Source organism: Astatotilapia calliptera, chromosome 4 (assembly GCF_900246225.1).
Source record: "Astatotilapia calliptera chromosome 4, fAstCal1.2, whole genome shotgun sequence".
Lineage (NCBI taxonomy): Eukaryota > Metazoa > Chordata > Actinopteri > Cichliformes > Cichlidae > Astatotilapia > Astatotilapia calliptera.
This window is the reverse complement of record NC_039305.1, coordinates 7,984,962-8,012,441: the sequence shown is the minus strand read 5'-3', so window position 1 is coordinate 8,012,441 and position 27,480 is coordinate 7,984,962. Positions and strand designations below refer to the sequence as shown.

Here is a 27,480-nt window from a genome sequence, read left to right as displayed (position 1 = left end):
AGTGAAAAAAGGACAGTCAAAATTTTCCCTTATAGAGGGTGGACTGCTTTTTCTGGCATAATTTGCAGTGAAAGTGAGTGAAGGGGAAGCCAGCACCAGTCAGTACTAATAAATCTGAGTGATTCTCTCAGTCATGCATGTTCAAGCCAGCGGTGGCAAATGTCCTTGATGTTATTTTTAAATCTGGTCATCAGAATACCTCTGCAGATACGCCAAACACCACAGGCATGGCTCACAAACCGCCAGCGTTTTGTGTCGCACCTCAGCCAACAGATGCCCTGTGGGATGAAGATGACTAGCCATTAAGAAATTAATTAGATTTATTCCTGGCTGGAAATGACTTCAGCAGTGCCTCTCCCAAATATTGCTGTTGCTTTCACAACGGCTCATAACTGTCAGGGGATTGTGTTGTTTAGCTCTTACAGATTGTGTTAGATGTTTGCTGAAGCACACAGACACAAACTGACAAGAGGTTGGTGGCACGAGCCAAAGCAGATTGTAAAATAATCACCTCTTAGATAGGAGGTGAACAAAGTCACATCTTAAATCTGGACTCCAGGAGAGTTAAGTTTGTGTCTCCCCATCTGCATTTCTGTGGATTTGTGCATCTGGTTGATTGAGCAGTGTGTGTGTAAGTGTGTGCATATGTTGTAACTGTGGCTGAGTCTGGGTTTGTCCATGTCTAAGTATATCTAGTGTTGTATGGAAACTTTCCCAGTGTCTGTGTTTACTCCTGCTGGGCAGTTCCCCAGCTGAGTTTGTGGTCAAATGTGAATAAGGCGAATATGCGCCTGTTTTCCTGCATCGGCTAACTTTGGAACACTTGAGGTAGACGGATGTTTGAACAGTAGTGTAAAAACTGGACTGGTCTGTTTTTTTGCGGTCGAGAAATAAATGGGCCACACTAGATGGAGTCAGCGTATTCAGTGCGGTGGTTGTGTGCCTTTTGAAAACTGTAAAAGCTGGTGTTTGGCATCAGTTTCACCTGCTATGCTTGACCGAGTGCATGACAGTAACTCTGGAAGGGAACTGTGTCATTGAATAATAAGAGTTGAAAAGCACAAGGCACAGAACTTGTTCTTGCGAGGTAATAAATACAAGGCAAAACTCGGTGGAAAAGAAGCGAGTGAACAATCGTACAATGCAAAATCTTTATTTGTCAGGGTTGTAACAGATGAGTATCTGATGCTTTATAGCTGCACAAATCAAAAATACCAAGTTGCATCCTTTATTGAACTTTAACAGTTTTCAAAACAGCAGTGTGCATACAGCTGCAAACTGGTGAGCAGATGTTTCTTCTCATCCTTTGATCGACGTGGAACTAAATAACTCCTACATGCTCATCTTTACGGCTCCATTCATTCCACCTTTTCTACGTTCCTCTCTCGAGCACCGTTTTGAAGTACTAACATTTCTGAGTGAAATCTCAATGAAAGGATTAAATTCCACTTGAGCTCTGTTAGGAAAAGCTGTAGATTACCCTCTCCATTGTGTAGTTTTCTTTTTTGTTTAATAGTGCACACAATTCACGTTTATTTCCACTGTGACTTAATGCATCTGGCTTATTCGGCGCGCATAATTTAACGAAAGGGGGGTAACAATCCATATAGGATGTCACACTCATATAGTCTTTTTGACATGTTGCTATAAAATCCCCCCAAAGCACGAAAAGAGAAAACTGACTTTTTCTTACATCCTAAAACAATACGAAAGTCATCCATCACTGTACATCCAAAAACATAAATTTTAATTTTGCTCATGTTCCTGTAAGCTTGAACACAGTCTGATTCAACAAACAAGGATGAGAATGTGTATTTCACATAACTTGAAACCATCCGGCACATATTAATAGCTGCTTCCTGGGGGATGTGTCTTTGAGATGCAGAAAGAGAAAAGTTAAGACAAAGATTGACTGACTGTTTGAAAGATAAAACCATGTAAAGTAAAACAGAATAAGAGATAAAAAGAAAAAAAGGAAACTCCAGTTTTTGTTGGTTGCTATAAAGTTTGCATATTACTGTTTGAAACTTCTGTTTATGCTACAAAAAAGAGGTGCTTCTGTGGTTACCAAAGAGTACATGGAAATGTTGTGAAGTAGATGAGGTAACACAACGAAAAGGAAATCCTAATTTGGCAAGATGTGCATTTGTCATGGTCCTGGGTCGTGCGACCCAGTGTTTTGTGTTTAGTCTATTTTGATGTTTATTGATTGTTTAGGTTCATTAAGTTAGTCCAGCCATCTGTATATACCACCCTTGCATTACGTCTCCCTTGCCCTTCGTGTGTTCATGTCTGTGTGTCTTGTACTGTCAAGTTCATGCTGTCAGTTATGTCACCTCCCCCTGTACTACGTCTCCCCGGTTCATGTCTCATGTTTCCTGTTTTACTTTGAAGGCCTGCATTCACTGTCAGTGTATTCAGTTTCACTCCTCCTGTCCTGTCGTTAAGTTCATGTGTGTCAGCTGCGTTCCCATGTGTGGCCACTTCCCCTGATCATTCCTCATGTGTATTTAGTCTCTGTGTTTCATGTAGTCTGCGTCGCGTCGTCTGTGTTCCCACCCTCCATGTTTCCATGCCCGGTCTGTTGTATTCATAGCCTTACCTTAGTTCATTCCCAGTTTAGGTTTCTGTTTAGTTATTGCTTTTGAGCTGCCCTTATTCTTGTTTGTTTCTCTTGCGTTACCAGCCACAATAAAAGGCTCGCTTTTGTTTAAAGTTTACTCCCGTGTCACTGGTGTCTGCACCTGAGTCCTCCACGCACTCTCCACACGGTCTGCCCCGGCGGTCCGTGACAGTATTAGGATATTTGCTTAAGTCTCATAAAACAAGACTGAAATAACTAGTGTTATGCAGATCCTTATTTTTAATGAAACAACCAGCTCCTTAGACCAGACACAGACTTGTGTCATTTGTAACACATGAATGCAAATTTGAAACTTTGGGTTTTCTCACTTTGCTTATCTCTCTCCCACCAGCCGCTTACAGGAAATTGTTTTTTTTTTTTCATACTGTTGACAAGCGCTTGAGCACAGAGGCTCACCGGATTGTTGCGGTAGGTTGTTTACACTGCAATAGAAATGGTCTGCTTTGAAAAACTTTTAAAAGCAAGCAAATGTACAAGCGGTTTAATTTACAAGACGGTTCAAATGACAAGAAGTAAACATGATAATTGGTCTTTATGAAGTTCTGCTCGGTGGAGATACATCACAAGAAAGCTTGTAAACTGTTACCACATCCCATATCTTTCACAAAGGCTATGACAGACATGATATGTCTTAGCTTGTCATTTTGGATATCTTATAATATAAATATCTTTAATGCTGTTAACCTCATGTAACCGCATGTAAACCTTGTAGGTTTTAATAAGAAATCAGATTTTGTCCTGTCCAAGTTCTCTTTTGAGGTGTAACTGATCCCCCACTGATGGGATCAGCGTGATGCTGTATAAATAATTATACATATAATATAATAAATTTCCCCTGTTTTTTTTTCTTTTTTGCAAACAAACACACATTCATTGCCAAACAAACACACACACACACAAACAGAGTGAACAAATGCCCTCCCTGTGCGCTCCCAAAGAACTGCTGCAAACAGAGATTAGAGAAAACACATCAATTCATGTGCCAGTGCTCTTTATTTACTCTCGGGCTTGGGTTTGGGGTGATAGGGACTGCAAACACTCTGTCCTAGCTTTCGACTACTGAACTAGCCATACAACAGTTGAGGTTTCTTTCTCAGTAAGCACTGCACTGATTCCTGTATAATTACACTCATTAGAGGACCGCAGCCTGGACTTTACATAATCAACATTGATGTGCTGGGCACAAAGACATGGACCTCAGGCCCGTTCTGTAGTTGCAGTAATGACAATACAGTCATCATGACAGTAATGATACTTTGATGATGCCAATTATACAAGAGACTTTGTTCTGTCTTTACCAATCTCTCCTCACTCTTTCCATGTGTTTCTTTCTGCCTCCCTGGCACCACTGACCTCTATAATAAATGCTCTGTGCTTTAGTTGATTGTCAGGAGGATTTTGATCCTTCCCCATCTGAAATGCATCAGACAGGGAAATAGATTATCCCCTTCTGCAGTCATTTTGCTTACAGTCCTTGCTGTCAGGATTGCTTTATGCAAGAAATCTGGGCTATTGATATTTTGTATCCAATTATTTAGACAGGAGTCTTTTTCTTCTACTTCATTTCCTTTTATTTTTTTAATCTCCTCTTACCCAGTGAATGCACGACATCTCCGCATACGTGTGTGTGTGTTGTAGCTGCTTTAATGCTTGTTAGCTTGATTAGATTATTTTCATTTTTTTTTCAGTTGTGTTTGTTGCGTTGCTAAGATGAGTCCATGTGGTTTTGACAGCAGATTCAATATATATTTTATAAATTTTAAATGCTTGTGTTTAGTTTGCAATTTCTGCATGTTTGATGAATTGCTGCCCTTTACTAAAAAAAAAAAACTGAGGTCAGCATATGTTTGTGTTTGTGTGTGCAACTGTACACATGCATGGTTTGTGTATAGCCATGCCTGTACACATGCATGTCTGTCTCATGGCAGTTTGAACTGGATGTGGAACATGTAACTTGCATGCAAATCTCTGCTTCCAATTGGCTTCACTTGTTGTCAGTATTCCCCTCTCATCAGGGTGATTTAAGAGCTGCTAACTGCCATGCAGTGTTTGCGCCGGTCCATCTGGAAGCCAGTTTCTGCCTGAACCAGAATGCCCCCATGCCAACTGTGGCCACAGAGGATGGGTGGGGGAGCTGTCTAAGGTGGGCCAGTGGTTAGGGCTGGTTTAAGCTGGGGAAAGTGCAACAGTATTTCAGGATCAGCGAGCAGCGGACGTAAGATCGTAAATAGAGTTTTTATTGCTGAGCTGCTATGCTGGGTGAGCCTCAGTCTTTCAGCAAGATCGTAGCAGTGATTGATGTTTCCAATGTGCCGAGGGAGGAGGCTGTGCAGCGTGGGGGTGCATCAGACAGCGGAAACGGCGGACATGGCAAGGCTGGCAGAGCCTCCTGCCCTCCCTCATTTCCCCTGGGTTACCCCCTGACAATCTCCTGTCCTGTGTCAGCCTACAGATCTCTGTGTGGACACGGCATGGACTCTTGTCTCACACAGCTTCTACCTTGAGCTGGAAGTGTCTTTAAAGTCACTGCAGGATATTCAGTACAAACAGACTCACATACTCACTGTTGAAAAAGCTGGAGAAACCTTTTGGTCCTGGTGCTGCTGTTCATGAAAGTAGCTGGTTCTGTCCATTGTCCTGTATCATAACATTGACAGAGAAGTAAGGGACACCGGTGAGTGTTGTTAGAAGTGAATTCCTTGAACAACCCTGTATGTACTTAAAAGCACGAGACAATCTGCAGCCCTGTTTTTCCAAATATAGATGCACTGAAAAGCTTAAGAGCATGCAGCCTAGAGATTCCGGGTTTCTTCTTCTATTTTAGTAACACAACAAAGCTGACTGAATTAGCTGTGAAAATCTGTGTAAGATCAAAATTACGCAGTTAAATGAAAATCTCACTTTTATAACATACACAGAGAATTTCAAATATTTCTAAATAAAAAAAACTGTCTTACGTACATCAGTCTTACGTGTGTCAAATCCCTATATAAAGGTTTTCTTCATAGCTGTATAACCAGATGACTCATGTTCAAAATGTAGATAGTGTAGCAGGTAGAAATACGTTCCTTCTGTGAGCTTGGCCATTTTTATGTGTCATGCTACATACATTTCCACTGAAGCTCTAAAGTTAACTTTATTCACATAAAATTAAAAATAATTTTTAACATACAGATCTGTGCTACACTGGTCTCTATGGTAACAGTCATGCCTGCATGATCTGAAAGCATGGTCTGCATAAGGTCACAATCTACCTTTGCAGAATTGTCCGGCTGAAAAAAAATAAATGTATATATGAATGTTAGGATTCTTTAATGGTCTGTAAGGAAATATCTTTTGCAAGGGTGCAATATGCTCTCTATGTGTTCTGCATGTCTTCACTAAGGTTCTTGTTTTTACAACCTTGCTAATTTAGGGTGACTAGTTGAGTTGTCTGGCAGGAGTGAGAAGGTTGCGTGGTTAAGGACTACAGAGATTTTTTTTCATTCAGTGCCAGAGAGCAGCATTGCTCAAAGCTTTTGAGAAAACATCTGATGGAGCCTCTTGAGTGCTCCCAGATTGGCAATGTGAATAGCAGCTTTCATGGAGGCTGCTTGCTCTAATGTGTTTTTGAGTACTGTGTGTGTGTGTGTGTGTGTTTGCTCACATTTGTGTGTCCTTGTGTGAGCATTTTCTCTTAATGCTTGTATGTACGTATGTGTCATAGGTTCAACTTTACTCTCTGCGTATGTGTGTTTGGTGCATGTGTTTGAGCAGTTTGGTTGTTTACATAAATAACTTGAGGCGGAGGCAAAAAAGCCAGCAGCAGAAATGCACAGCTGGGTGTGTTTCAGGGACATTTTACAGTGGTGATGGCTCAATCCTTCACAGAGCTACAGTAGAGCTACCTTTTCATTTATTTATGTGGAGTGGATGCATATGAAACAAATAGCTCTTATTTTCAACTGCTTTCTTCGGAGAATCTTAATTGTCTCTTTCAATATTTTTGGCCTGCTTATCTTCAGCAGACACATTTACAGAAGTCTCTTTATCCATTTGTACATAGTTCTGGTAAATAAAGTGTTTAATATCCCATATACTTCTATATTTCCTAAAGCTGCTGATGTTGAAGAAATACTGTAGGTTGTATAGTTTATAGTTTTTTCCCCCTATATGCACCTGTTTGTTCCATGCACAGTTACTTGAAGATCCTGCATAGAGGCGGCATGGTTTCCACTGCAGCATTTTGGCTTGCAGGGGGGGACAGATAGCACTCTGCCATGGAGTCATCCTAAGTGAAATAGCTTGACATAGGAGCCTTACTGTTCCTCTGAGAGTCACACTGCAGCACTCTGTCTCCCCCAAGTGGTACTTCCTTGCACCCCGGACCTCCACCATATGAACAACAGCTGACAGTGTGATCATGCTTGCACTTGTGCCCAGCATTTCTTTTCACACTTTCCTAATCTCTTCATAAATGTCCAAATAAACATCCAGATGAACAGCATCATCTTTTTGGGCTCTTCATAAATGTTTTTTGTTTTTATACACGTGTCACTGTTCAGAGGGTATTTGATTCCACACACTCCTTGACACTTTAGGAATCAAGGGTATTTTTGCAGTTGTCCTCTGCAGCTATCAGGTTTTAAGAGGGTTTTCCTTGCTGGATGGGCCAGGCCAGACCAGACTGTGATAAGTTATTCCATAATGTTTTACACATCTTCTCTAGCCTTCCTCAGAAAGAAAAGGAGGATCCAATGTTTCCTTGGGTTTTGTGTGTATGTAATTGCTAGCCTCTAAGGGTACTTTCTTCCAGTTTGTATTAAACATCTTCTCCATCTTGCTCTTTTCTTCTACCACAGGTATGAAACGTCCGTTCAGCCCGTCGTTGCTGCCAACAATCGAGCTGGACAAAAGGACGGGCAGCACTGAGCTGGTAGTGCAAATGGACAGCGAGCTTTCCTGCAGCATAGGGGATGAGGGCGTACGACCAGATGAGCAATCACCAGGGGGCGCCTTGCATTCTACGCTCTGCAGACCAAAAAGGGAGAGGAAGCAACGAAGCTACACATTGTGTGATGTGTGCAACATACAGATGAATTCAGCTGCACAGGCCCAGATTCACTACAATGGCAAATCCCACCAAAAGAGACTCAAGCAAGTCAGCAATGGCAAGATACCAAACAACGCAGGTAGGTCTTAAGCGCTGCTTGACTGACCATTTGTTTAAAGTTGCAAAATAAGATATACATGCAGAAAAGTGGATAAAGTCTTTAACTGGATTTTTATAACAGTGTCCAGCACAAGGGTCATGCAGCTTAACAGAATCCCACACACTGTTCACAGCACACTGTCACAAGTTCCTCGTGCCATTCCTCTGTATTTGTGTTGAATAGAAGTTAAACAAATTGGATTCTATTTGGTGAAATGTGTTCAGACACAGCCTTGGGCTGAAGACACAAACACACGCACGGACACAGTAGCATACAAGTAGAGCAGAGCTGAGTGAAGTTAGAAAACAAGAAGCTAATTAAGTGCTGCTTGTGTTTGATGGTTGTGTTCCTGGAAGTGAGGCGGCTGGAGTGAAGTTGGACATTTTTTCATTCTAGTCACAGTCTTGTTTAGAGCTCTGCTGCAGGGAAATCAGTCTCTCAGTTAAATTTGACGTGTTCACACTTTCATTCGCTTCTTTGCTCTGTCTCCAGCCTCGGCAAAAGACGTACATGCGACCAAAACATGTATGCAGACTCATTTATCTCAATAAAAAGAAAATACACAGGGCATTGTGCAAAAGTCTGTCACCTTCGTTTCTTTATAATTTGCCAGGAAAATACGAAATAGGTTTATTTATTTATTTATTAAAAACATGGAAATAAGAATGGAAATGCAGTATTAATGTGGAAAAAAAAGAGTTGGTACAATGCTTAGAGACTTGAACATCAATATTTGGTATGAGTACATTTATTCTTCAATACAAGCCGAACTCTCTTAGGAAAGGTTTCTTTTAATTTCTTTAAGTAATCTCCAGGAATAGTTCTCCAGGATCCATGGGATGAAATTAGATTCATATTTACTTTTGACAAGATCCCCATCATCATTCGCTGAAACGAAGCCCCGCATTATGACAGAGCCTCTACTGTGCAGATGGCTGTAGATGCTCTTGTGTAATTTGGCATACCTCAGTCTTTTCTCCCAGTGTCCTTTCCTTAAGAATGACTTCTTGACAGACACACTTACACTGAGGCTGTTTCTGATCAGACTTCAGCAAACAGTATGTAGCCCTCATTTACTCAATAACATTAAATAAATGGGCATTGGGTTCTTTTTCTAGTGTACTCTCGTACGATGTTTTAAATTAACTTCTCTTTTGTTTCTGGGATCAATGAAGCTTATTCCTTAACAGTAGCACTACACGCGAAAATTAACACTAGTGTCTATAGTGCAGTAAATCATGTCATACACCATGTAAAGTAGAGCATTGCAACCCTCCTTTAATTTACCAAACAATGAAAACAAGAAAATAATAAAATGGCAGATTTCAGTATTCAGGCAAACCAAAAACACACACAGCAATTTACCCACTGTACACAGAATCTCCACACATACAGTGTAAACCACCAGTGATAAAACAATTATAGTCCCAAACTAAACCTAAAGCCGGCAGAGATAAACCCTACGTTGCAGGCCTGTATTGCTCCAGTATAAATCCAAAACGATCTCCCAACCGGAAGTTCTTCACTCAACGAGCAAAAAATAAATAAATAAACTCAGTACCTTGTGAAACGTGCAATTCCCACCAGCTTAATCCAGGTAACAAGTTGTCTTCAGCTCCGTCAGAAACACTCCGCTCTGAATGCAGTAGCACAAAGATGAGGAAGGTCCGTGATCTCCACGTGCTCCACAAGCTACCTGTTTTAGCTTCCCACGTTGCCAGAGGTACTCTGAGTGACGCGGGCACTCAGAGTGACTATCTGGGGTGTGTCCGTCGTTATCCAGTTCGGTAACGATCCTCTGCAGCTTGTTACGTTCCACAACTATAGCGAAACGGCAGCCTACAGTAGTCCTTATTAGCGAACGGCTGGGTTAGCCTCACTTTAACTTAATGCGTGCACAGCCGCAAGAAACAACGCACACAGTCCAGCAGACTCACGCTGAAACTTTACGTGTTATGTCACTAGCTTACCGACACTGTGACTTATCTGTCCGAAAAGTCAAAACACACTTACTCTTAGTACATAAAAAACAAGCTAACTTCTCCGGATGCTCCGTGTAACTCACGCACCACCGCCCTCTCTTCTCGCGCTCTCGTCTCTTTTTCCCTTTTCCTTCTCCACCCTGTGTTACCTTCACCGACCTTATCCCCGTAGGAAATTACAGTTCTCACAAACAATTCACAAGAAAAGAAAGATAACTTATTTTAAACAATGCAAACATGTTTTTAATAATTTTACATGAACTTTTACCTTTTTAATAAACAAGAAAATTTAAATAAATGAACTCTTTGATATTTATATTCTCAGACTTCACTTATCTTTTACTATTTATGCATCTTTTAAACCCGGGTTACAAGTAGATGAATCAACTAAAGGGCCAAGTGCATCTCTCCGATCCTCTTTCAGCTGATCTTTACTTAACTATGTTTAAGGAAAGGACTTTCAGATACTGTTTTATCAGCTATAGATATTTTTTTTTTTAACCCTTCACTTGTCCAGTTTACTCAAATTCCTTAAGGATACACTGTTCACCATGCCAAGATATGGAAGGTTTTTGACTCTCTTTGCAAATCACCTTGTTAGTGCAAAATTACAATTTTATCTTAGTCAAACTGTGTTATCTTTGGCATTTTTCATAGATTCAGTCTAAAAAAACGAGAACAAGTTATGTATTTTTGCAAAAGGTTCTTACGAACAAAGTGCCTATAGATCTAATTCAAAATTGTGAATTTTTGCTAAGTTGGCTATTATGTCCGATGAATCCCTTGAATTAGGTGCCCTTTTTATGCTAGAATAATAGGTCTAAGGGGCCAAATGAGTAGAGTTAAAAGTACTGAAAAATCCGCCAATGTCAAAAGAAAAACTTTATAAGATCACTTGGAAGAAAAATGTAAAGAACAGAGGGGTGACTCAAAACTTTTTCTTAGTACTATGAGTTTAACAAAGTTTTGAAACCCAGTTCAAACACAGACTGGCACATCCTTTAGGTGGTTTACATGTAGCAACATGTTAATCATATGAGACAGAAGTCACATTTGTATTCGTGTTGCAAACAGGGAGAACGTTGTGATTATACTTGAGCAAAGCTGGTTTCTGTGCTGGAAGTCTGTCACTGTCCTCAAACAGGTGCAATAGATGATGTGTTTAGATGTGTTTGCATTTGAGCAGGTGTGATTTTTGTCACACAAATCAGCATTTGCAAAATTAAGATATGATTACGGTTAGATTTTTCTGAGGAGGAAGAGTAACCTTATCCGAAGAGAGCTCTTTAACAGGTTAAATGTCAAACCCTGAAATGACTCAAGGGGTGTTAAACAGTTTAATCTCCAAGACAGCTGAGGGGCTGTATGCAAATTGCAGATATTCTCAGATGAGACACTGCTCCACCAATAGACCAAAGTGTCATAGCGTCTATTTTTAAACATCTCCCTTCATTACAGCTAAATCATTCTTAAAAATGTTCTGCAAAAGAAAGAAAGAAAGAAAGAAAACGGGATGCCATTAAGCATTTTTTTCCTGCTTAAGCACCCCTTAGCTGATGTTTGAAAGAGCTATCTGTAAAACCCATTAGTGCTCAGCGATGGGAATAACGGCGTTACTAACGGCGTTACTTTTTTCAGTAACGAGTAATCTAACTAATTACTATTTCTATCGTTACAACGCAGTTGCCATTACTAACAAGAAAATGCGGTGCGGTCGCGCTACTATTTTTCAACAAACAGACGGTTGAAGCTGTCTTCACCTTACCGCACATAAGTAATCTGGGTGCTACAGCTTTAAGCAGCTTCGCGCGCTCCCGTGGACACTTTCTGGCAGATGATCACTTTTTGGCACAACACCTGGAGCTAAGAAGGCAAAACAATCACATGAGTGCTGCTGTTTAACTGAGGAAGGATAAAGTAGTCGTGGTAAGCCAATCACATGACCACTTAAAGACAAAGCAACAAGGTGATATATACCAGTGAAAATTGTGCTGATAGGCCACGTAAAACCAGAGTCATGATAAACAATATATACGTGTGTTTTTTCCTGAATAGTTTTGTCACGTTTACTGTCTAAGGACAGCGCTAGCAAGCGCTCTCTGCTTATGACTAAAAAATTTAAAAAACAAAACAAAAAAACAGCCATTTCGTGTTGGTGGAAAAATGCACCATGTCGACCAATCAAAAAAATGATATGGCGACATGACCTTTGGTTGTTTAAGAAGAGGGGGAAGCTTTAGAAGTGATGGCGAGAGAGAGAGAGAGAGAGAAAGAAAGACAGCAGAAAAAGAGAGAGAGTTTTGAGATATGAGAGATTTGTGACGTTTAGCATGTTTGGAGTGTGTGTTGTCTTGTGTAGTTAGTGTGCAGTGTTGTGGATAGTTTTGTGTTGTGTGTCAGAACAATGAGGCGACTGCTGTCTCCAGGTAGAAACAGGAGTGATACACCTGCTGTCAGACCTGCAGGTATTAGGCTGTGATGTTCTCCTTTATAGTGGACAGAAATTATTTTTTTTATTTTGGAGTGACACAAATAATTTGTGTGGCATCATATTGAATGCAGAACAGCTGATTGTTCTGTAAATAGTTTGAAATGGTTATTTAAAAAATCAAGGTAAAAGGTAAATGGATGCAAATAACTTTGTTGTTTGCAAAACTTGTGCATAGGATTTTAAAATTAACAATTTATATTTGCACTTAAAGTTATGAAATATGATTCAAAAAACATGTTTGTGGTTGTTACAGTAAAAAATATAACTTTTTCTAATCGGATTTTATGTTTTTGCCTGATTTTAGATCAATTGTGTTAATACAGTATGTCAAAATGAAAACATAACTGTAAATTCAGACACGTGAGGTTGTGCTGAAAAGGATGATACTAAACAAGGCAAAGTAAATAGTTTTTAAAGGTGAAATGTGGAGGGAAAATCAAAAGTAGTTAAAAATGGCCAATTATACCCTGGACCCCAGAGGGTTAAACTTTTGTTTTTTAAAGTAACGCAATAGTTACTTTTCAAGTAATTAATTACTTTTAGAATCTTGTAACTCAGTTACTAACTCAGTTATTTTTTTGAAGAAGTAACTAGTAACTATAATTAATTACTTTTTCAAAGTAACTTGCCCAACACTGTCAGTGCTACACTGGAACCCTTGCAAAATAAAATGTGCGTAAGTTGAAATAATAAGTAAAAGTAATCAACATTAAATCATAGCAATCATAGCAAAAAAATCCAATATGACAGTGGGTTTCCCCAAATTAATCAGCCTTTATCTTTTAGAAAACAATCTGTATATTTCGGTATTTAATGATAAAGTAGCTTCTTAAAATAACATTTAACGTAATTGTTTTCTTTTTTAAGGCAGTAGAGATGGACAGGAAATGAGTGCAGGGGAATAATATGCAGCAAAGGTCCAGCCAGCTGAGAGCTGAACCAAGCGCTCAGCTGCTAAGGGCCCATGCGCCATCCTAAACTGTCTGATCAAAAAAGCGTACATAATTTTGGTATTACTTTTCTACAGAGAGGAAGAAACTTTAATTTGGGAATAGTCTGACATTATTTGAGGCTATTTTATTACCTCTGATTATTACTGCACTTTGTTTTTTAATCGGTTTAAGAAATTGGAAAGTACACAGTTAATATGCAAGGTGACTTGAATAATTACACATTTTCTCTTTTTTTTGTAACTAATGTGAAAAGTAAAATCTTTCAAACCCAGAAAATATTTCACTGTTCTTTTTTTTTTTTGTTAATAATCACACTCTATCTTAAAGCCTTATGCTGGCTAACCAGTAGCCCTGAGTCTTCAGAGCTTCATGTAGAAGTCCTTGTAAAAGAGAAATGACTCATACACTTCCAGAGATATTGATTAGATTAGATTAGATAGAACTTTATTAATCCCTCGGGTGGGTTCCTCTGGGAAATTCGATTTTCAAAAAAGCACAGCACTGACAGAAGTTACAGAGCTACAGAATATTATATATATATATATATATATATATATATATATATATATATATATATATATATACACACACACACACACACACACACACACACACACACACACACACATATATATATAAATACAGAGACAATATAAATAAAATATACGAAGGGGATAAATAGAATAAATAGGAATAAAAAATAAAAATACAAGTGAATTGCACATGAATTGCACATTTCAAGTATGAATTTGCAGTATTGAACTGCAGTTCAAGTAACCACACCATAATTCAGCGATCACATAATATCCTTCAGGGATTTTTCCAAACATGTTTTAAAATTGTATCCAGTTTAATGTAAAATAGTTCTTCATAAATACTGCGTATGAATCAGATTTGGTTTAACCGAGTCAGTTCCACGTTGCTGCAAATACGTCTGGAGACTGAAGCTAATTTGTAGTCATGTGTTGTTTTTGAAGCTCTAAAATATATTTACACAAAGCAGCACTTAATTGCCCTAAATGGCTAAAAAGCTTGCAGGAAATATAAAAAAAAGTTGGTATAGGTGCAAAATCATACTTTAATTTTTGTTCATAAAAGTTTGCCATCTCAGAACTAATTGTTTTAATAGCAAGCCATAAAAAGCCATATTACAAACTGGTTTTTGTCCTCTGGGCTTTAGAAAAGTGTGATCTTCTGTCTTATTATCAGCACACATTTACCAAGGCAGAATCAGTGATTGTATGGAGGGGTGTCGGGGGGCAACATATGGTGCTATCCAGACTACGTCTTTTCCGCATGCATAAGAACAGCACGGCTCTGTCTAGGCTCTAAACCAGCATACCTGGAGCCTGGACTCACATATCAAAATAATTTAACAAATTTTGAAATAATCAACCAAGAGTCGGAGAACAGATGTACAAATGTGAGGAATAAAATAAACGAAAACTTTTTTGACAGTTACTTTACAGATAAATGTGTGTCTTTAGTTTGGATCTATTTTTATTAAAAGGGGATACATTCTCCCTTACATGAACAACAGACTGCAAGTCACATGTCGGCTGTCAGCTTAGGTCTTTGCTGTGCGCTGAAGTGCAACTTTTATCATAAGACATGCTGTAATGCAAAGTGTTTGATCATTTGGTCTTTGATGCCACCAGCTTTTTAAGGTTAGAGACAGCTGTCCAGCAAGCATCGAGCACACCTGATAAATTCTACAGTAGTATGCACCCAACACTTTATCGTACACACAAGAAGCTACATGTTGTTTACTTTAAATTCCCAGTTTTGGTACACTGGTGCATGTGATTCATACACACACACACATATATAGTTTGTGACTCTGTGGCTGTGTGTTTATGTGTTGTTTTAGGTGTTGTGTGTATTAGTCAAACAGCACGCTGAATTGTTGTGGTGTGCAGATTCTCTCTGACATGCAGTCACAATCACGCAGCCTTATCTCTGCTCACCTTCTGCTGACTCCCCGAGGCAGCCAGCTCTGCTGCGTCCTCAGCTCCAGCACAGCTATGCTGCGTTTCTGTGTGTCTGTGTATGTATGTGCACATCCTCCTCATCTAGTTCAGATATTTTTAGATTTCTTAAATGTTACACAGTCTGTAACTCAGAGTGTGGAAATATAAAAAAGAGGCTTTGACGCTCCTGATTCTGTCAGTCTGCATATGTACAGTATCTGTGTTTGGTGTAGATGTTTATAGGTTTATTGCATAGATAAAGAATATAATATTTAAATAAGAGTGTATGTAAGTGTGTGTGTCTTTGTCTGTGTGTTACTTGCAGCGAATCTTCTCCATGTCGGCGTGTATTTCCCTCCCTCCATGCTTCACTGAGCTGACATGAGTCCAAGCTCTCTTTTTTCTCCTTCCTGTCTCCCCTCCTACCTCTTTTTTCTTCCTCTCCCTTTCTCTGGCATGGATGCTGGACATGTGGGGCAGCTAGTCATACTGAAAGATGAATGTGCCAGTGATTAAGAGAGTCCTCTCTGTTATCATGGGCAATAATATGTAGAGAAGCTTGCTGACAGGGCTGAATGAAGAGAAATAGTCCAGATGTTTGGGTGACAATGGGAGTTCAGGTGCAAATTTATGCGCTTTAGTGTTCATTTTTATGGAAATGTTCCATAATGATATTAAAAATTCATAGCGAATACTCATGTGTTTGTTTTGAGATTGAAGAATTACTTTACTGAAGATGAAATAAAGTAAACAGCTCAACAAGAAGTGAACTTTTTAAACTCAATATTTTTTAGATGTCATGGCTCTTTTATGACTCCTAATGCTGGCTATATTTCATTCTGTCTATAGAGAAAAACGGCTACAATGCTTGCAATATTTCAATGCCACAGAGAGTTTTTTAGTCAAAAGTACTCTTGGTGGATACATATTTTACACATATTGATGCATGTATGGAAAATATTACTACTACTACAACTAAGGCTGCATTTCTAAGTCAAGCAAGGTGAAGCTTGTTTCATCATTTCAAGAAAATTTAGCCAGATTGTCACGTAAGCCAAATCTTTTTTAAAAGTAAAAGTACAAGACAAAAGTCCAGCTAACAAATGTAACACATATTCTTTTTTTTCTAGTTGTCCTTATCTTATTTGCTTTGATATGTGAACATTTTTGCAGTGTGTGTGTGCGTGTTAGTTTATGTTTGTGTTAGTGTGAGCCTCCTTTTCATGGTTAGACTCTTCATCGCGGTCTCTGTCTGACTCTATCTCTCCGGCTCTGTTTTTAAAAAGCGTGAGGAATTGGATTAAAGGCAAGGATTTTCTGCATGAATGCATTTGCACATCTGCATTTTATTTTTGCGCTGCCTTGCAATTTTGCTATTTTTTCCCCCCTCAACAGACTAAAATTACTTCACTCTCTTTATACATGCCTTTGGACATACATGTACAGACGTTGTTGGTGTGTGGTGTTTATGTAGTGACCGCAGTGTCTACTCTGATCCTTGTACATGGTTGATGTTGCTGCTGGGTTGTTTCTGTGTAATATTTCAATGCCACAGAGAATTTTTTAGTCAAAAGTACTCTTGGTGGATACATATTTTACACATATTGATGCATGCATGGAAAATATTACTACTACTACAACTAAGGCTGCATTTCTAAGTCAAGCAAGGTGAAGCTTGTTTCATCATTTCAAGAAAATTTAGCCAGATTGTCACGTAAGCCAAATCTTTTTTAAAAGTAAAAGTACAAGACAAAAGTCCAGCTAACAAATGTAACACATATTCTTTACATCAAATCACGTTAAATATTTAAGGTGCGGATGTGTAGGAGGTTTACCTCTGCTTGATCCATATCATATGCTTGCTATGAACCTGTATTGAGTGCATATATGTGTAGAAAGAAGCTTGTTGACAATAACCTGTTAAAAATATAATTATGACCTCTAACTTTTCCTACATCCCTTCCTTTACAAGTCTATACTATAACTGTATTTTTTGTTTGCTTATGAATTTGCTATTGCAACAATTCCCTGTTATACGCCTCAACGCTTTGACAATAAAGGCTCAGACAGCATATCATGTTGCAGAAATTAAAGTTGCAACAAAACATAATCTGGTCAACACAACATTAGTAGTCCAAACTAGCTTTACGCTTCTATTTAAATTGAATAGCAATAGTTCTGTGAAGTCAATAAAAACAAATGAAGTTGAATGTTTTGTAAAGGCCAAACAAAAGCTATTGCAAATCTTCATAATTCTCCCACAATCTGAAGTTACTGCAGAACCAGTTATAAGTCCATCGGGTCTTTGACTGCTGAGATGACTGGCATGAAAACAATATAGAATTATGACTTTTATCTTTTCAGGGTTTGGTTAATAGTATTTTAATATGGGGTTTAACGTTCAATGCAATAGTCTAATAATTAAATATCGGTGAAATGTCTGGCTTGATTAGTGACTACCATCAATCCAGATGTCAGGTTTGCAGCTTTAATTACTGCTTAAACTGGAATAGTGTTTATGTTTGCTGCTGACAACCATGACTGTGTATGATCTATTTTATTACAGGGCTCAGTGATGCATGTAAATGTGTTTTTTTAACTTCAATGTTTTGTTGCATGTGTGTATGTTAGCATGCATAACCATGTGTGCATGCATGTATAAAGCAAATTTCTACTTTGTTTCTCCTCTACTGCTAAGTAGGGAGGCCTCAGATCAACCAGTCCTTAGAGGGAGAAAGGTCCTTAATCCTTTATGCTGTAATTAGTATTGGTATTAATTTCGGCCAAGGACATGCATCAATGTAAGGAGTCAGTCAATTAAAACTTACCCCGCCCCCAAACTTAACTCATTCACTGCCAGCCATTGGCAGTGAATGAGTTAAACCCATTGACTCATTCACTGCCATTGACGGCTATAGACGTCAATGGCAGTGAATGAGTTAAATGCCTCACGCGCATGCACACACACATACTTCCTTGTACTCCCTCGTTTACTTGCAGACCCCCCTCTTTTTCCAGAGCGAATGATGAAATCCTGTTAGAAGGGTCCAGAGGGGGGGATCAGGACTGTGGACAGCACCCTGTCCTGATGTGACCTAGCAAAGCCTGTGGATCCGAAAATCATTCTGACAACACGATGTTCGGCTGTGTGTGGTTGTTTGTGTTTTCTGTTAATCTTCCTTAGCATTGTGAGGCAGCATGAATGTGTCCTACGGATACATCCTCCATGAGACAGAAACCACGCATGATAGAATTAGCATTTGTGTGTGCGTGTGCCTGTGTGTGTATGTGAGGGTTTTTTTTTCTAGTTGTCCTTATCTTATTTGCTTTGATATGTGAACATTTTTGCAGTGTGTGTGTGCGTGTTAGTTTATGTTTGTGTTAGTGTGAGCCTCCTTTTCATGGTTAGACTCTTCATCGCGGTCTCTGTCTGACTCTATCTCTCCGGCTCTGTTTTTAAAAAGCGTGAGGAATTGGATTAAAGGCAAGGATTTTCTGCATGAATGCATTTGCACATCTGCATTTTATTTTTGCGCTGCCTTGCAATTTCGCTATTTTTTCCCCCCTCAACAGACTAAAATTACTTCACTCTCTTTATACATGCCTTTGGACATACATGTACAGACGTTGTTGGTGTGTGGTGTTTATGTAGTGACCGCAGTGTCTACTCTGATCCTTGTACATGGTTGATGTTGCTGCTGGGTTGTTTCTGTGTCTAATTCCAGGAAGCACTTGCTTCAGCTAATGTCATTTCACAGTTCAAGCAAACATTAAAACCTCTCCAGAGAGTATTGTCTGTAACAAAACAAAAAATTATTTGAATAAACAAGAATATCCATCCATCCATCCATCCATCCATCCATCTTCATCCGCTTTGTCCGGGGCCGGGTCGCGGGGGCAGCAGCCTAAGCAAAGAGGCCCAGACCTCCCTCTCCCCAGCCACCTCCTCCAGCTTGTCCGGGGGAATACCAAGGCGTTCCCAGGCCAGCTGAGAGATATAATCTCTCCAGGGTGTCCTGGGTCTGCCCCGGGGCCTCCTCCCGGTGGGACATGCCTGGAACACCTCACCCAGGAGGCGCCCAGGGGGCATCCTTGTCAGATGCCCGAACCACCTCAGCTGGCTCCTTTCGATGTGGAGCAGCAGCTGCTCTACTCTGAGCCCCTCCCGGATGGCCGAACTTCTCACCCTATCTCTAAGGGAGAGGCCAGCCACCCTTCGGATGAAGCTCATTTCTGCCGCTTGTATCCGCGATCTCGTTCTTTCGGTCACTACCCACAGCTCGTGGCCATAGGTGAGGGTAGGGACGTAGATCGACCGGTAAATTGAGAGCTTCGCTTTTACACTCAGCTCCCTCTTCACCACGACGGACCGGTGCAGCGTCCGCATTACTGCAGCTGCAGCCCCAATCCGTCTGTCGATCTCCGGCTCCCTTCTCCCATCATTCGCGAACAAGACCCCGAGATACTTGAACTCCTCCACTTGTGGCAGGAACTCATCCCCGACCCGGAGTGGGCACTCCACCCTTTTCCGGCTGAGAACCATGGCCTCAGATTTGGAGGTGCTGATCCTCATTCCCGCTGCTTCACACTCGGCTGCGAACCGTTCCAGTGCGAGCTGGAGGCCTTCACCCGATGAAGCCAACAGAACCACATCATCTGCAAAAATCAGAGATGAGATTCTGAGGCCACCAAAGCGAAAGCCCTCCACCACTTGGCTGCGCCTAGAAATCCTGTCCATAAAAATTATGAACAGAACCGGAGACAAAGGGCAGCCCTGGCGAAGCCCATCACCCACCGGGAACGAGTCCGACTTATTGCCGGCAATGCGAACCAAGCTCTTGCAACGGTTGTATAGGGATCGAATGGCCCGTAGCAATGGGCCAGACACCCCATATTCCCGCAACACCTCCCACAGGACACCCCGAGGGACACGGTCGAATGCCTTCTCCAAGTCCACAAAACACATGTAGACTGGTTGGGCAAACTCCCATGCACCCTCAAGTATCCTGGAGAGGATAAAGAGCTGGTCCAGTGTTCCGCGACCAGGACGAAAACCGCATTGTTCCTCCTGTATCCGAGGTTCGACTAACGGACGAAACAAGAATATGTAAAGTACAAATCACTGATAAGCTACAAGGATATATTTATATAGAAAGGGACTTATTTTATAAGCATATCCACAGTTTATCTAAAACACTGTCTTCCATGTCCTTTTTTTTCCTGGTGTGGGTGTTTAAATCTCCTGAAATGTGATGTGGCCGTCGAGTCCTGCACTTTGCCATTTTTTTCCACTCCACCCCCACATCCCCTGTCCTTCTTTCCCCCTGTTCTCCACTTTGCCCCAGGGTCCAGACCTCTGTGTGACGGCAGTTCAGATTCTGGGAAAAGGTCGACAGGCATACCAGGCTGACACACAGGACCCACTGGAGCAAAAGAAACGTGAGGTGTGGCTCTTACCGGGCCACAGAGAAAGGGTCACGTTTCTCAAATCATCCAATGTCTGTGTTTACTCAGGTTCTGACAGGTTGACTGGCTGTGTCTGCAGAGAAGGCCAAGCGATTCTCGCTATCAGCCCCTATCTGCCCTGTCTGCTACACAGACCCGTACAGCCACAGCTGCCGCAGACATATCTGCTAGATGAGTCGTACCGTTTGCCAGTTTGCTAAATGTCAGAAAATATCAGGCAGTTTTCAACAGTATTTTGTCATTTTGGTCACCTAGCATGACTCTTTTTTGTTTTTCTTATTTATCATTGCCCTCGTTTTGTCTGGCCGTGTGCTTGTTTTTTATTCTCCATTGTCAAACAGAGTTAAACCGCTGGTCTTTTCAGTGTAATATATGTAAGCATATTACAGAGAAATGCTTTTTCCTTCTCCCTGAACATACAGTGAGGAACATCAGACATGTTGTAGATTTTAAGTAAAATCAGGAAATGTACTATACAACCCAGTGAGCTGTCTTTTTTGGACAATTTTGCCCTCTTCCCCCACTGGCTCTTTGCTAAAAGACTCATGAAAGGCTTTCTTTCTGAGCAGAAAGGAGTCCCTTTAACCCCCCCTCATCTCACCTCCACCTTAGCCATCATCTGTTCCCCATCATTACAGGCCTTTGGAAAGGCAAAATTACAGCAGAGTGGCATATTACCAGCTGTATCTAAGGGCAGGAATGGAGGTTAGAGAGGGAAAAGGTAGTCTGGAGTAAAGGGGAAATAGAGATGAGCAGGAGTAATAAGGAAGATGGGGGTTCTAAAAAGGGAAGAATCACATCAGCAAGACTGAGACAGAGAAAAGCTTAGGAAAGAGGCTGACTTGAACAGAGAGAGTGGGTGGTATGTGTGAGAGGCAGACGTAGACAAACACTGTCATTTACAGAGCGAGGCAGAGCTGTCTGCTAATGGACACATGATATATGGCCACAGAAAGTTTGCAGTTCCTCAGAGTTCCCAAAGTTCACATATACCTCCAATTCTTCACAACCAAGCCTTCAGACACCAGAAGCGTCTTTGCAGAAGGTCATTGCATTTTTGTCCAGAGCATTTTATAGTATAATTTGGGGGGAATTGGAGCTAATCTCATGAGAGGCCTCGTGTCACATCGAATGAGAGGAAGCAACTGCAAAGTAGTCTGACAATGTTGGAGCGTTTGCTAGTGCATGGAGCAGTGGAACTCTAGAGACCCTTAGTGTGTCATACATAAAACTGAAGTAGACAAGCTTTTGTAAACAGATGTAAACTAGGCGGAATGAGAGGAAAGTGAGGGTGAGGGGAGGGCATGTAGCACACACGCGGTCATAAACGCATATCTTTTTGCCTGTTTCATATCGCATCTGCATACAGTAACATCTTAGCATTGTTATTTTACGAAAATTAATAACTGTCATCAGATACAACATATTAATGCATCAATATACTACCTGCAGAATAGCAGTCTTTTCTAATTTCTGTAAGTCTTTATGCTGATTGCAAAGTTGGACTTTTAAGGAAACAAAAATGTAGAACTCAGTTCTTATTTTTCATTCTCAGAATTGCATTTTGTTTGCAGTCTGTATAAGATGTGATGCATGATTTGTCATGTTTAAATTTACCACAAAAGTTCTCAAATTTAAAACGGGTACAGGGGGGGGTAGACTAAATACTTTTTTTGTTGAAAAAAGTAATATTTGGTTTAAAAAAATTCCCCTCAACTGTTTTGTTGCTCCACCATTACTGCCTGACTTCTCAATTTACCTGCAGGTCTGTATGTATGCCAGTTTTATGCAAATAATCCTAGTTCCCTCATAGCATGGCCAAAGCGGACTACTACAGCTCCTTCTGACAAACACACACATACACGCACACACACCATGCCATTTAGAGAGCGAGGGAGGCAACTCATGGATGATTTTCATTGTTATTCATGTATTAATTTATTCGCTCATGGCAGACGTGAAACAGGGCTGTAATATGCAGATGTGGGTTTGTTTCTTGATGGGAATTTTCTGGTCCACTGCCTCTAGCTGCCACTAATAATAAAGACAGGCAAGAGAGGTGGAGGAGGAAAGGGGGAGGGAACTGGAGAGAGAAAAAGGGATGAGGGAGAAAATGCAGTTATAGGAGGGAAGGTTAGAGTTGTCAGCATGCCTCCAGTCATACACCGGTTCTCAAACAAATCTTCGACACCCTATACTACATATGCACGCACACACACATACGCACACACACGCATACACACGCGCAGGTGGTGACCAGGTGTGATCTAGCTGTGAATGGTCTTGTCCTTGACATGAAGGTGAGCATGTAGTGTTGTCTTCTCTGTACTGTTGACAAGACTTCTGACCAGCTGCAGGCTGTTGCTCTACTTTCTTTAGCTCGGTAGTAGAAACTGATTTAAAACTGGCTATTCTTCATGATAAGATTAAATCCACAGTTTAATATCATTATTTTAACCTCCCACCCAAGAGATAGATATACTGAAAAATATCAACAATGATCTTTAGCAGAAGCTTGCTGAAACATACTACAGTCAACTACTTCTTGACCCCTTCTCAAGAACGGCATTTGTTTTTCAGCTGACAAGAAAAATAAATATCTCCATAATGCAACTAATAAAAAGCTAATGCATTTTTATGTGATGTGTGTGCAATCTGCGTAAGAATATAAGCACTTGTACAAACTATCTTTGTCACTACCAAGACACAAATAGCCAAAGAAATACCCTGTGGGCTGTGAGTCTTGCTGTTTTCTGTGCATGCTGTTGTGGTGTTGCACTGGGGTTAGGCCCTGCAGGGGTGGGGGGGGTCATAGGCGTTGAACATTGGCATGCTCGAGGAGGAATAATGTCAAGAACAAGATGCTAACAGGCCACAAAGGATTTAGTCTATTTTCTTTTGTCGCTGCATGTATAAGAAATATTAACCCCCTCCTGTCTTTCTGATTGAGCAGTAGAATGACAAGCAGAGGGAAAGAAGGGGAGAGAAGTCCAAGCACATTTCATGCAGAATGAAAGTCAAATTCAGCCACACAGCAACATAGCTCCAGGTTGAGCTTTTTAGAGATAAAATGAAAGGAAAAAATGAAAGACCTGTGCCACCATAAAAAAGAGACTAAGATGTAAAGAAACCTGTGATATATACGTGCTGCCGTAATCCTACATCATGGCCAAATATAACATTTAACCTCACAAATTCCAATTAATCACTACATAAATCTGTTTATGCATTTTTTTTCTATCTGAAAATACATTCAGATTCTATTAAGAAACACTCGATATCCTACATGTGCTGCTATATATAATAAACACGCAGGCTTTCTTAAGATAATTTGGTTTTGTGTAGAAACACTGGGAAGCAAGGTGAGTCATATTGGGTTGAAAGATAAATAACAACAGTGTCAGCCGTACAAGAGGTTTGGCAATCAGCACAGAACGAGCGAGACAGTGAGTGACAAGTGACAACTAACAAACCTCTAAAGAGTCTGAAAACAGGCAAAAGGTAAACAAAATAAGATTTAAAATCTATCAAGGGTACCATTTACTGACAAGATTTCTAGGTTTAATCTGCTCCATAAATGAGAAAATAAGCATGCGTCAAGTTTACCCGCACTGTAACTACATCCAGGTAAACATGCGGTGAAAACATTGTTCGGACCTGGCAGATACCCATGGACTAAATAGACGTGAAGAAGTTAAAGAATTGAAAAGGGTAGGGAGGGTGGGGCCCGTAAACGAGAATGACAGCTTGCAGAAGTGGGGGAACCTATATAGATGAGAACCAGAAGGAGTGTGTTTGGAGGCGTGGTCCCGCTCCTGAAATTCTGATACATAATCTCCAATTAATACTAAGGGACCCAAAGTGTGCTTAGAAACTAACCATTAACCAAACTTAACCACTGATACAAAGCAGTATGGATCCATACTTTAATGTTGTTTATGCCAAATTCTGACTTTACCATCTAAATGTTGCAGAAGATATTTTTCCTTTGACCTATTTCTTCACAGACTTCTTCATCGTTAAATCCAAATGAACATTTCTGCCAAATCTGAAGATATTCCCTCGAGTGATTTAGGATGACTTACAACTCCCTAAATATAAATACATATAAGCTTTAAAGCAAAAAATTACTCAAAGAAAAAAATGTGTTTGCATTCAAACAAACTTACTATTAGCTCATCACATGTGCATCCATGTGTGCGTGCATTGCACCATGCAATTACTAACCATTATAAATCATCCCAGTATTTATCGTCAGTGTGATGGACTGAGTACAAAGCTATTAAAAGAAAAGAATGCCACACATGTTAAAAATACATAGCAGAGTTTTAGCTAGCATTTCACTTATGCTAATATTTAGCTTAGATTTACCAGTCAAATAAAATTATAATATTTCTGCATGATGTTTAGAGGACTACAGCAGAGAATGGAAATAATTAAGCAGCATAGCTTAGAATTGTAAATTGCTTGTAAATGGTTATGTTCTGCCATTGTAAACACAGACCTCAAAACATCCATCCTGCATGCTGACGTCTTATTCCCCTCTGATTTGTAGACACATGTGCATGGCTATCTGGAGCTGAAGCCCACAGGCATGCTCCTAGGCCGGAGTCCAAGCCGTGTCAAATCAGCAGAGTCTTCACCAGAGGCCAAATCTGTAGCGTATAATTAGCTTTTAATCAGCACCCTCATTCAGGCGAGCAGTAAAGATTAGCCCAGCTTGGGCTCTGCTTAAAATAAGCATTCATAAATGCGTGCAAAAGCCTCTGACCCATCGCATCCAATCATACACACACAATGCAAAGCTCCCTCCCTGCGGTCTTTTCTCCATTTGCTTTCGCTGCCTTTAAAGCCACTTTTCTTTTCCCTTTCCTCCTTCTGTCTCTTCCCTGAGTTTGTTTTCCATTTTCCACGGATGTTGGTCGACCCATTCTAATTTTTAAAGGAAACGTTCAGCCACCTCCATAGTTGAATTCGAGTCAGTTCTTAGCCACTGTACAAGGGCACAAGGACTTGCGCGCAAGCCAACACATAACACAACAAGCCTGACCTTAATAGCACCTTGTGCGCTGGAGGGTCTATTTGGATAATCCAATATGGAGAATTTAAAGTGAGTGTCTTTATTAAAAAAGCTGCTGGGGTTTGAGAGCGTAACATTTTAGATGAGCTCGTCTCATCTAATCCCTGCCTCTCTCTGGGGTGAGCCGCAGCATTTATGCCAGTAATGAAGTGCAGTGAGATGAAAGCCTTTTTAATGGGATTTAGTTAAACTGGGACACAAACCAGAAAGTCGGGGAGAGGGGAGGAAAACGCTTCCTCATCATCACTGCCAACGTCATTGTTATTTCTGCTCATGGATAACTCGCTTGTAGGCTGTGATTAATTTATATATACGTGTGTCATCTGTCTTTCCCATTGGCTATGGCAAATGTCTGTCACATGCCTCTTATTTTGGCATTGCAATCATGTTGCTCCAGTGGATTTCTCCTTTTTTTTTTTTTTGTACCCCGTTTGATTTTTCCAATCACTTCCGTAATTTTCCTGTTACCTCGCTCACTGCTTACATGCCTCATCTTGTGTTGGTTTGCAGCAAACAAAGACGGACTGTGTTTTCTGCAGGTTGAGTCGGCACATGCCGATGGGTGATAGGCTGGGTGGGCTGCTTGTTCAAATTAAATGTCTAACAGCCAAATATGTACTTATTTATTTTAACCTTTATATGCTGAGCTGCCACAACAGCATTCTCTAAGGTCGCATGGTGCAAGACTGTGTGTGCTCGCGTATATGTGTGCAAAAGCCAGTTTGCCATACCGCACTGTATCTATCTAATGTTGACGCATTCCTCGTTGTGTGCAGTACTCAGTCGGTGTGCAGAAGAAAGGATCCTTTGCTGGAAGTTGAGACGTAAAGTCAGCGCCCCCAGGCATTCTCTTTCTTCTGTGATCTAGAAGAAACCACAGACACACATACATACACGGAGAGATCACAGCTTTTTTTTTAAAGCAGCACAAGGCCATAACAAGCTGAAAAGGTAGATAGAAAATTCTGTATACAAATTTGTTTGTGGAAGGATGGGACTTAACAATTCATTAGAAACTCTGGTTAGGTTTAGACGTCAGTCAGATGTCTGCAGTTTTAGTTTGTGGTTTTAGGCAATGGCTGATGTTTTTGTACGGCAGACATAACCAGTTGCTCCTACTTAATTTTACATGGCAGGCTTTTATGGTTAATTGTCCCATCAAGGTCTTTTTTGTCACATCAAAGACACTGAAAATGGGAAACTGTTTAAAGTTTTAAGACATGATTTGAAAGATGATTCCAGCTTCAGAGCTTTCGGAAATGCCACACTCCAGAACCTCTGACACTGCAGACAAAGCAAAATGGGGTCTGCATACCACGAAACCGATCACTGTGTGTGTCTGTCGCTGTGATGCGTTCAGCCTGTGAGATCTGGTGTATGTGGCCAGCGCTGAGTCCAGCTTGCTCCAGCCAGGCAGCGATCCTGCTTCTGCTGCTGTGGCGAGTTTGGCTCATGACCTCCTTGGGGCTGCGCTGCCATGTTGGCCCCCTGCTTATTGTTCTGTCAACAGCATCTGTTGGGCCCGATAACAGGATTAGACCAGCCCCCTATAGGCCTGCGGGAGCTAGCCTGGATTAGCCAGCAGCGTCTATCTTTCCATATATGTGAACGTGTGTGTATGTGTGTCAAGAGTCAGTCCCTCCTGTCCTGTCAAAGAACCTACGCTAGAGCTAAATAGAGTGGAGACAGGCTTTCATCCTTT

At 40.6% G+C, this 27,480-nt stretch overlaps 1 protein-coding gene across 3 annotated transcripts in view; it reads left to right on the top strand.

The window, feature by feature from the left end:
- Positions 1-27,480, top strand: part of znf385c (zinc finger protein 385C) — a 151,644-nt gene that overhangs the window by 51,331 nt on the left and 72,833 nt on the right. For all 3 annotated transcript variants that reach the window (XM_026164373.1, XM_026164371.1, XM_026164372.1), the window contains exon 2: positions 7,486-7,815. In XM_026164373.1, coding sequence (XP_026020158.1) covers positions 7,488-7,815 — 328 coding nt within the window. In that variant the 5' untranslated portion in view covers positions 7,486-7,487. The remainder of the gene's footprint in view (positions 1-7,485; positions 7,816-27,480) is intronic.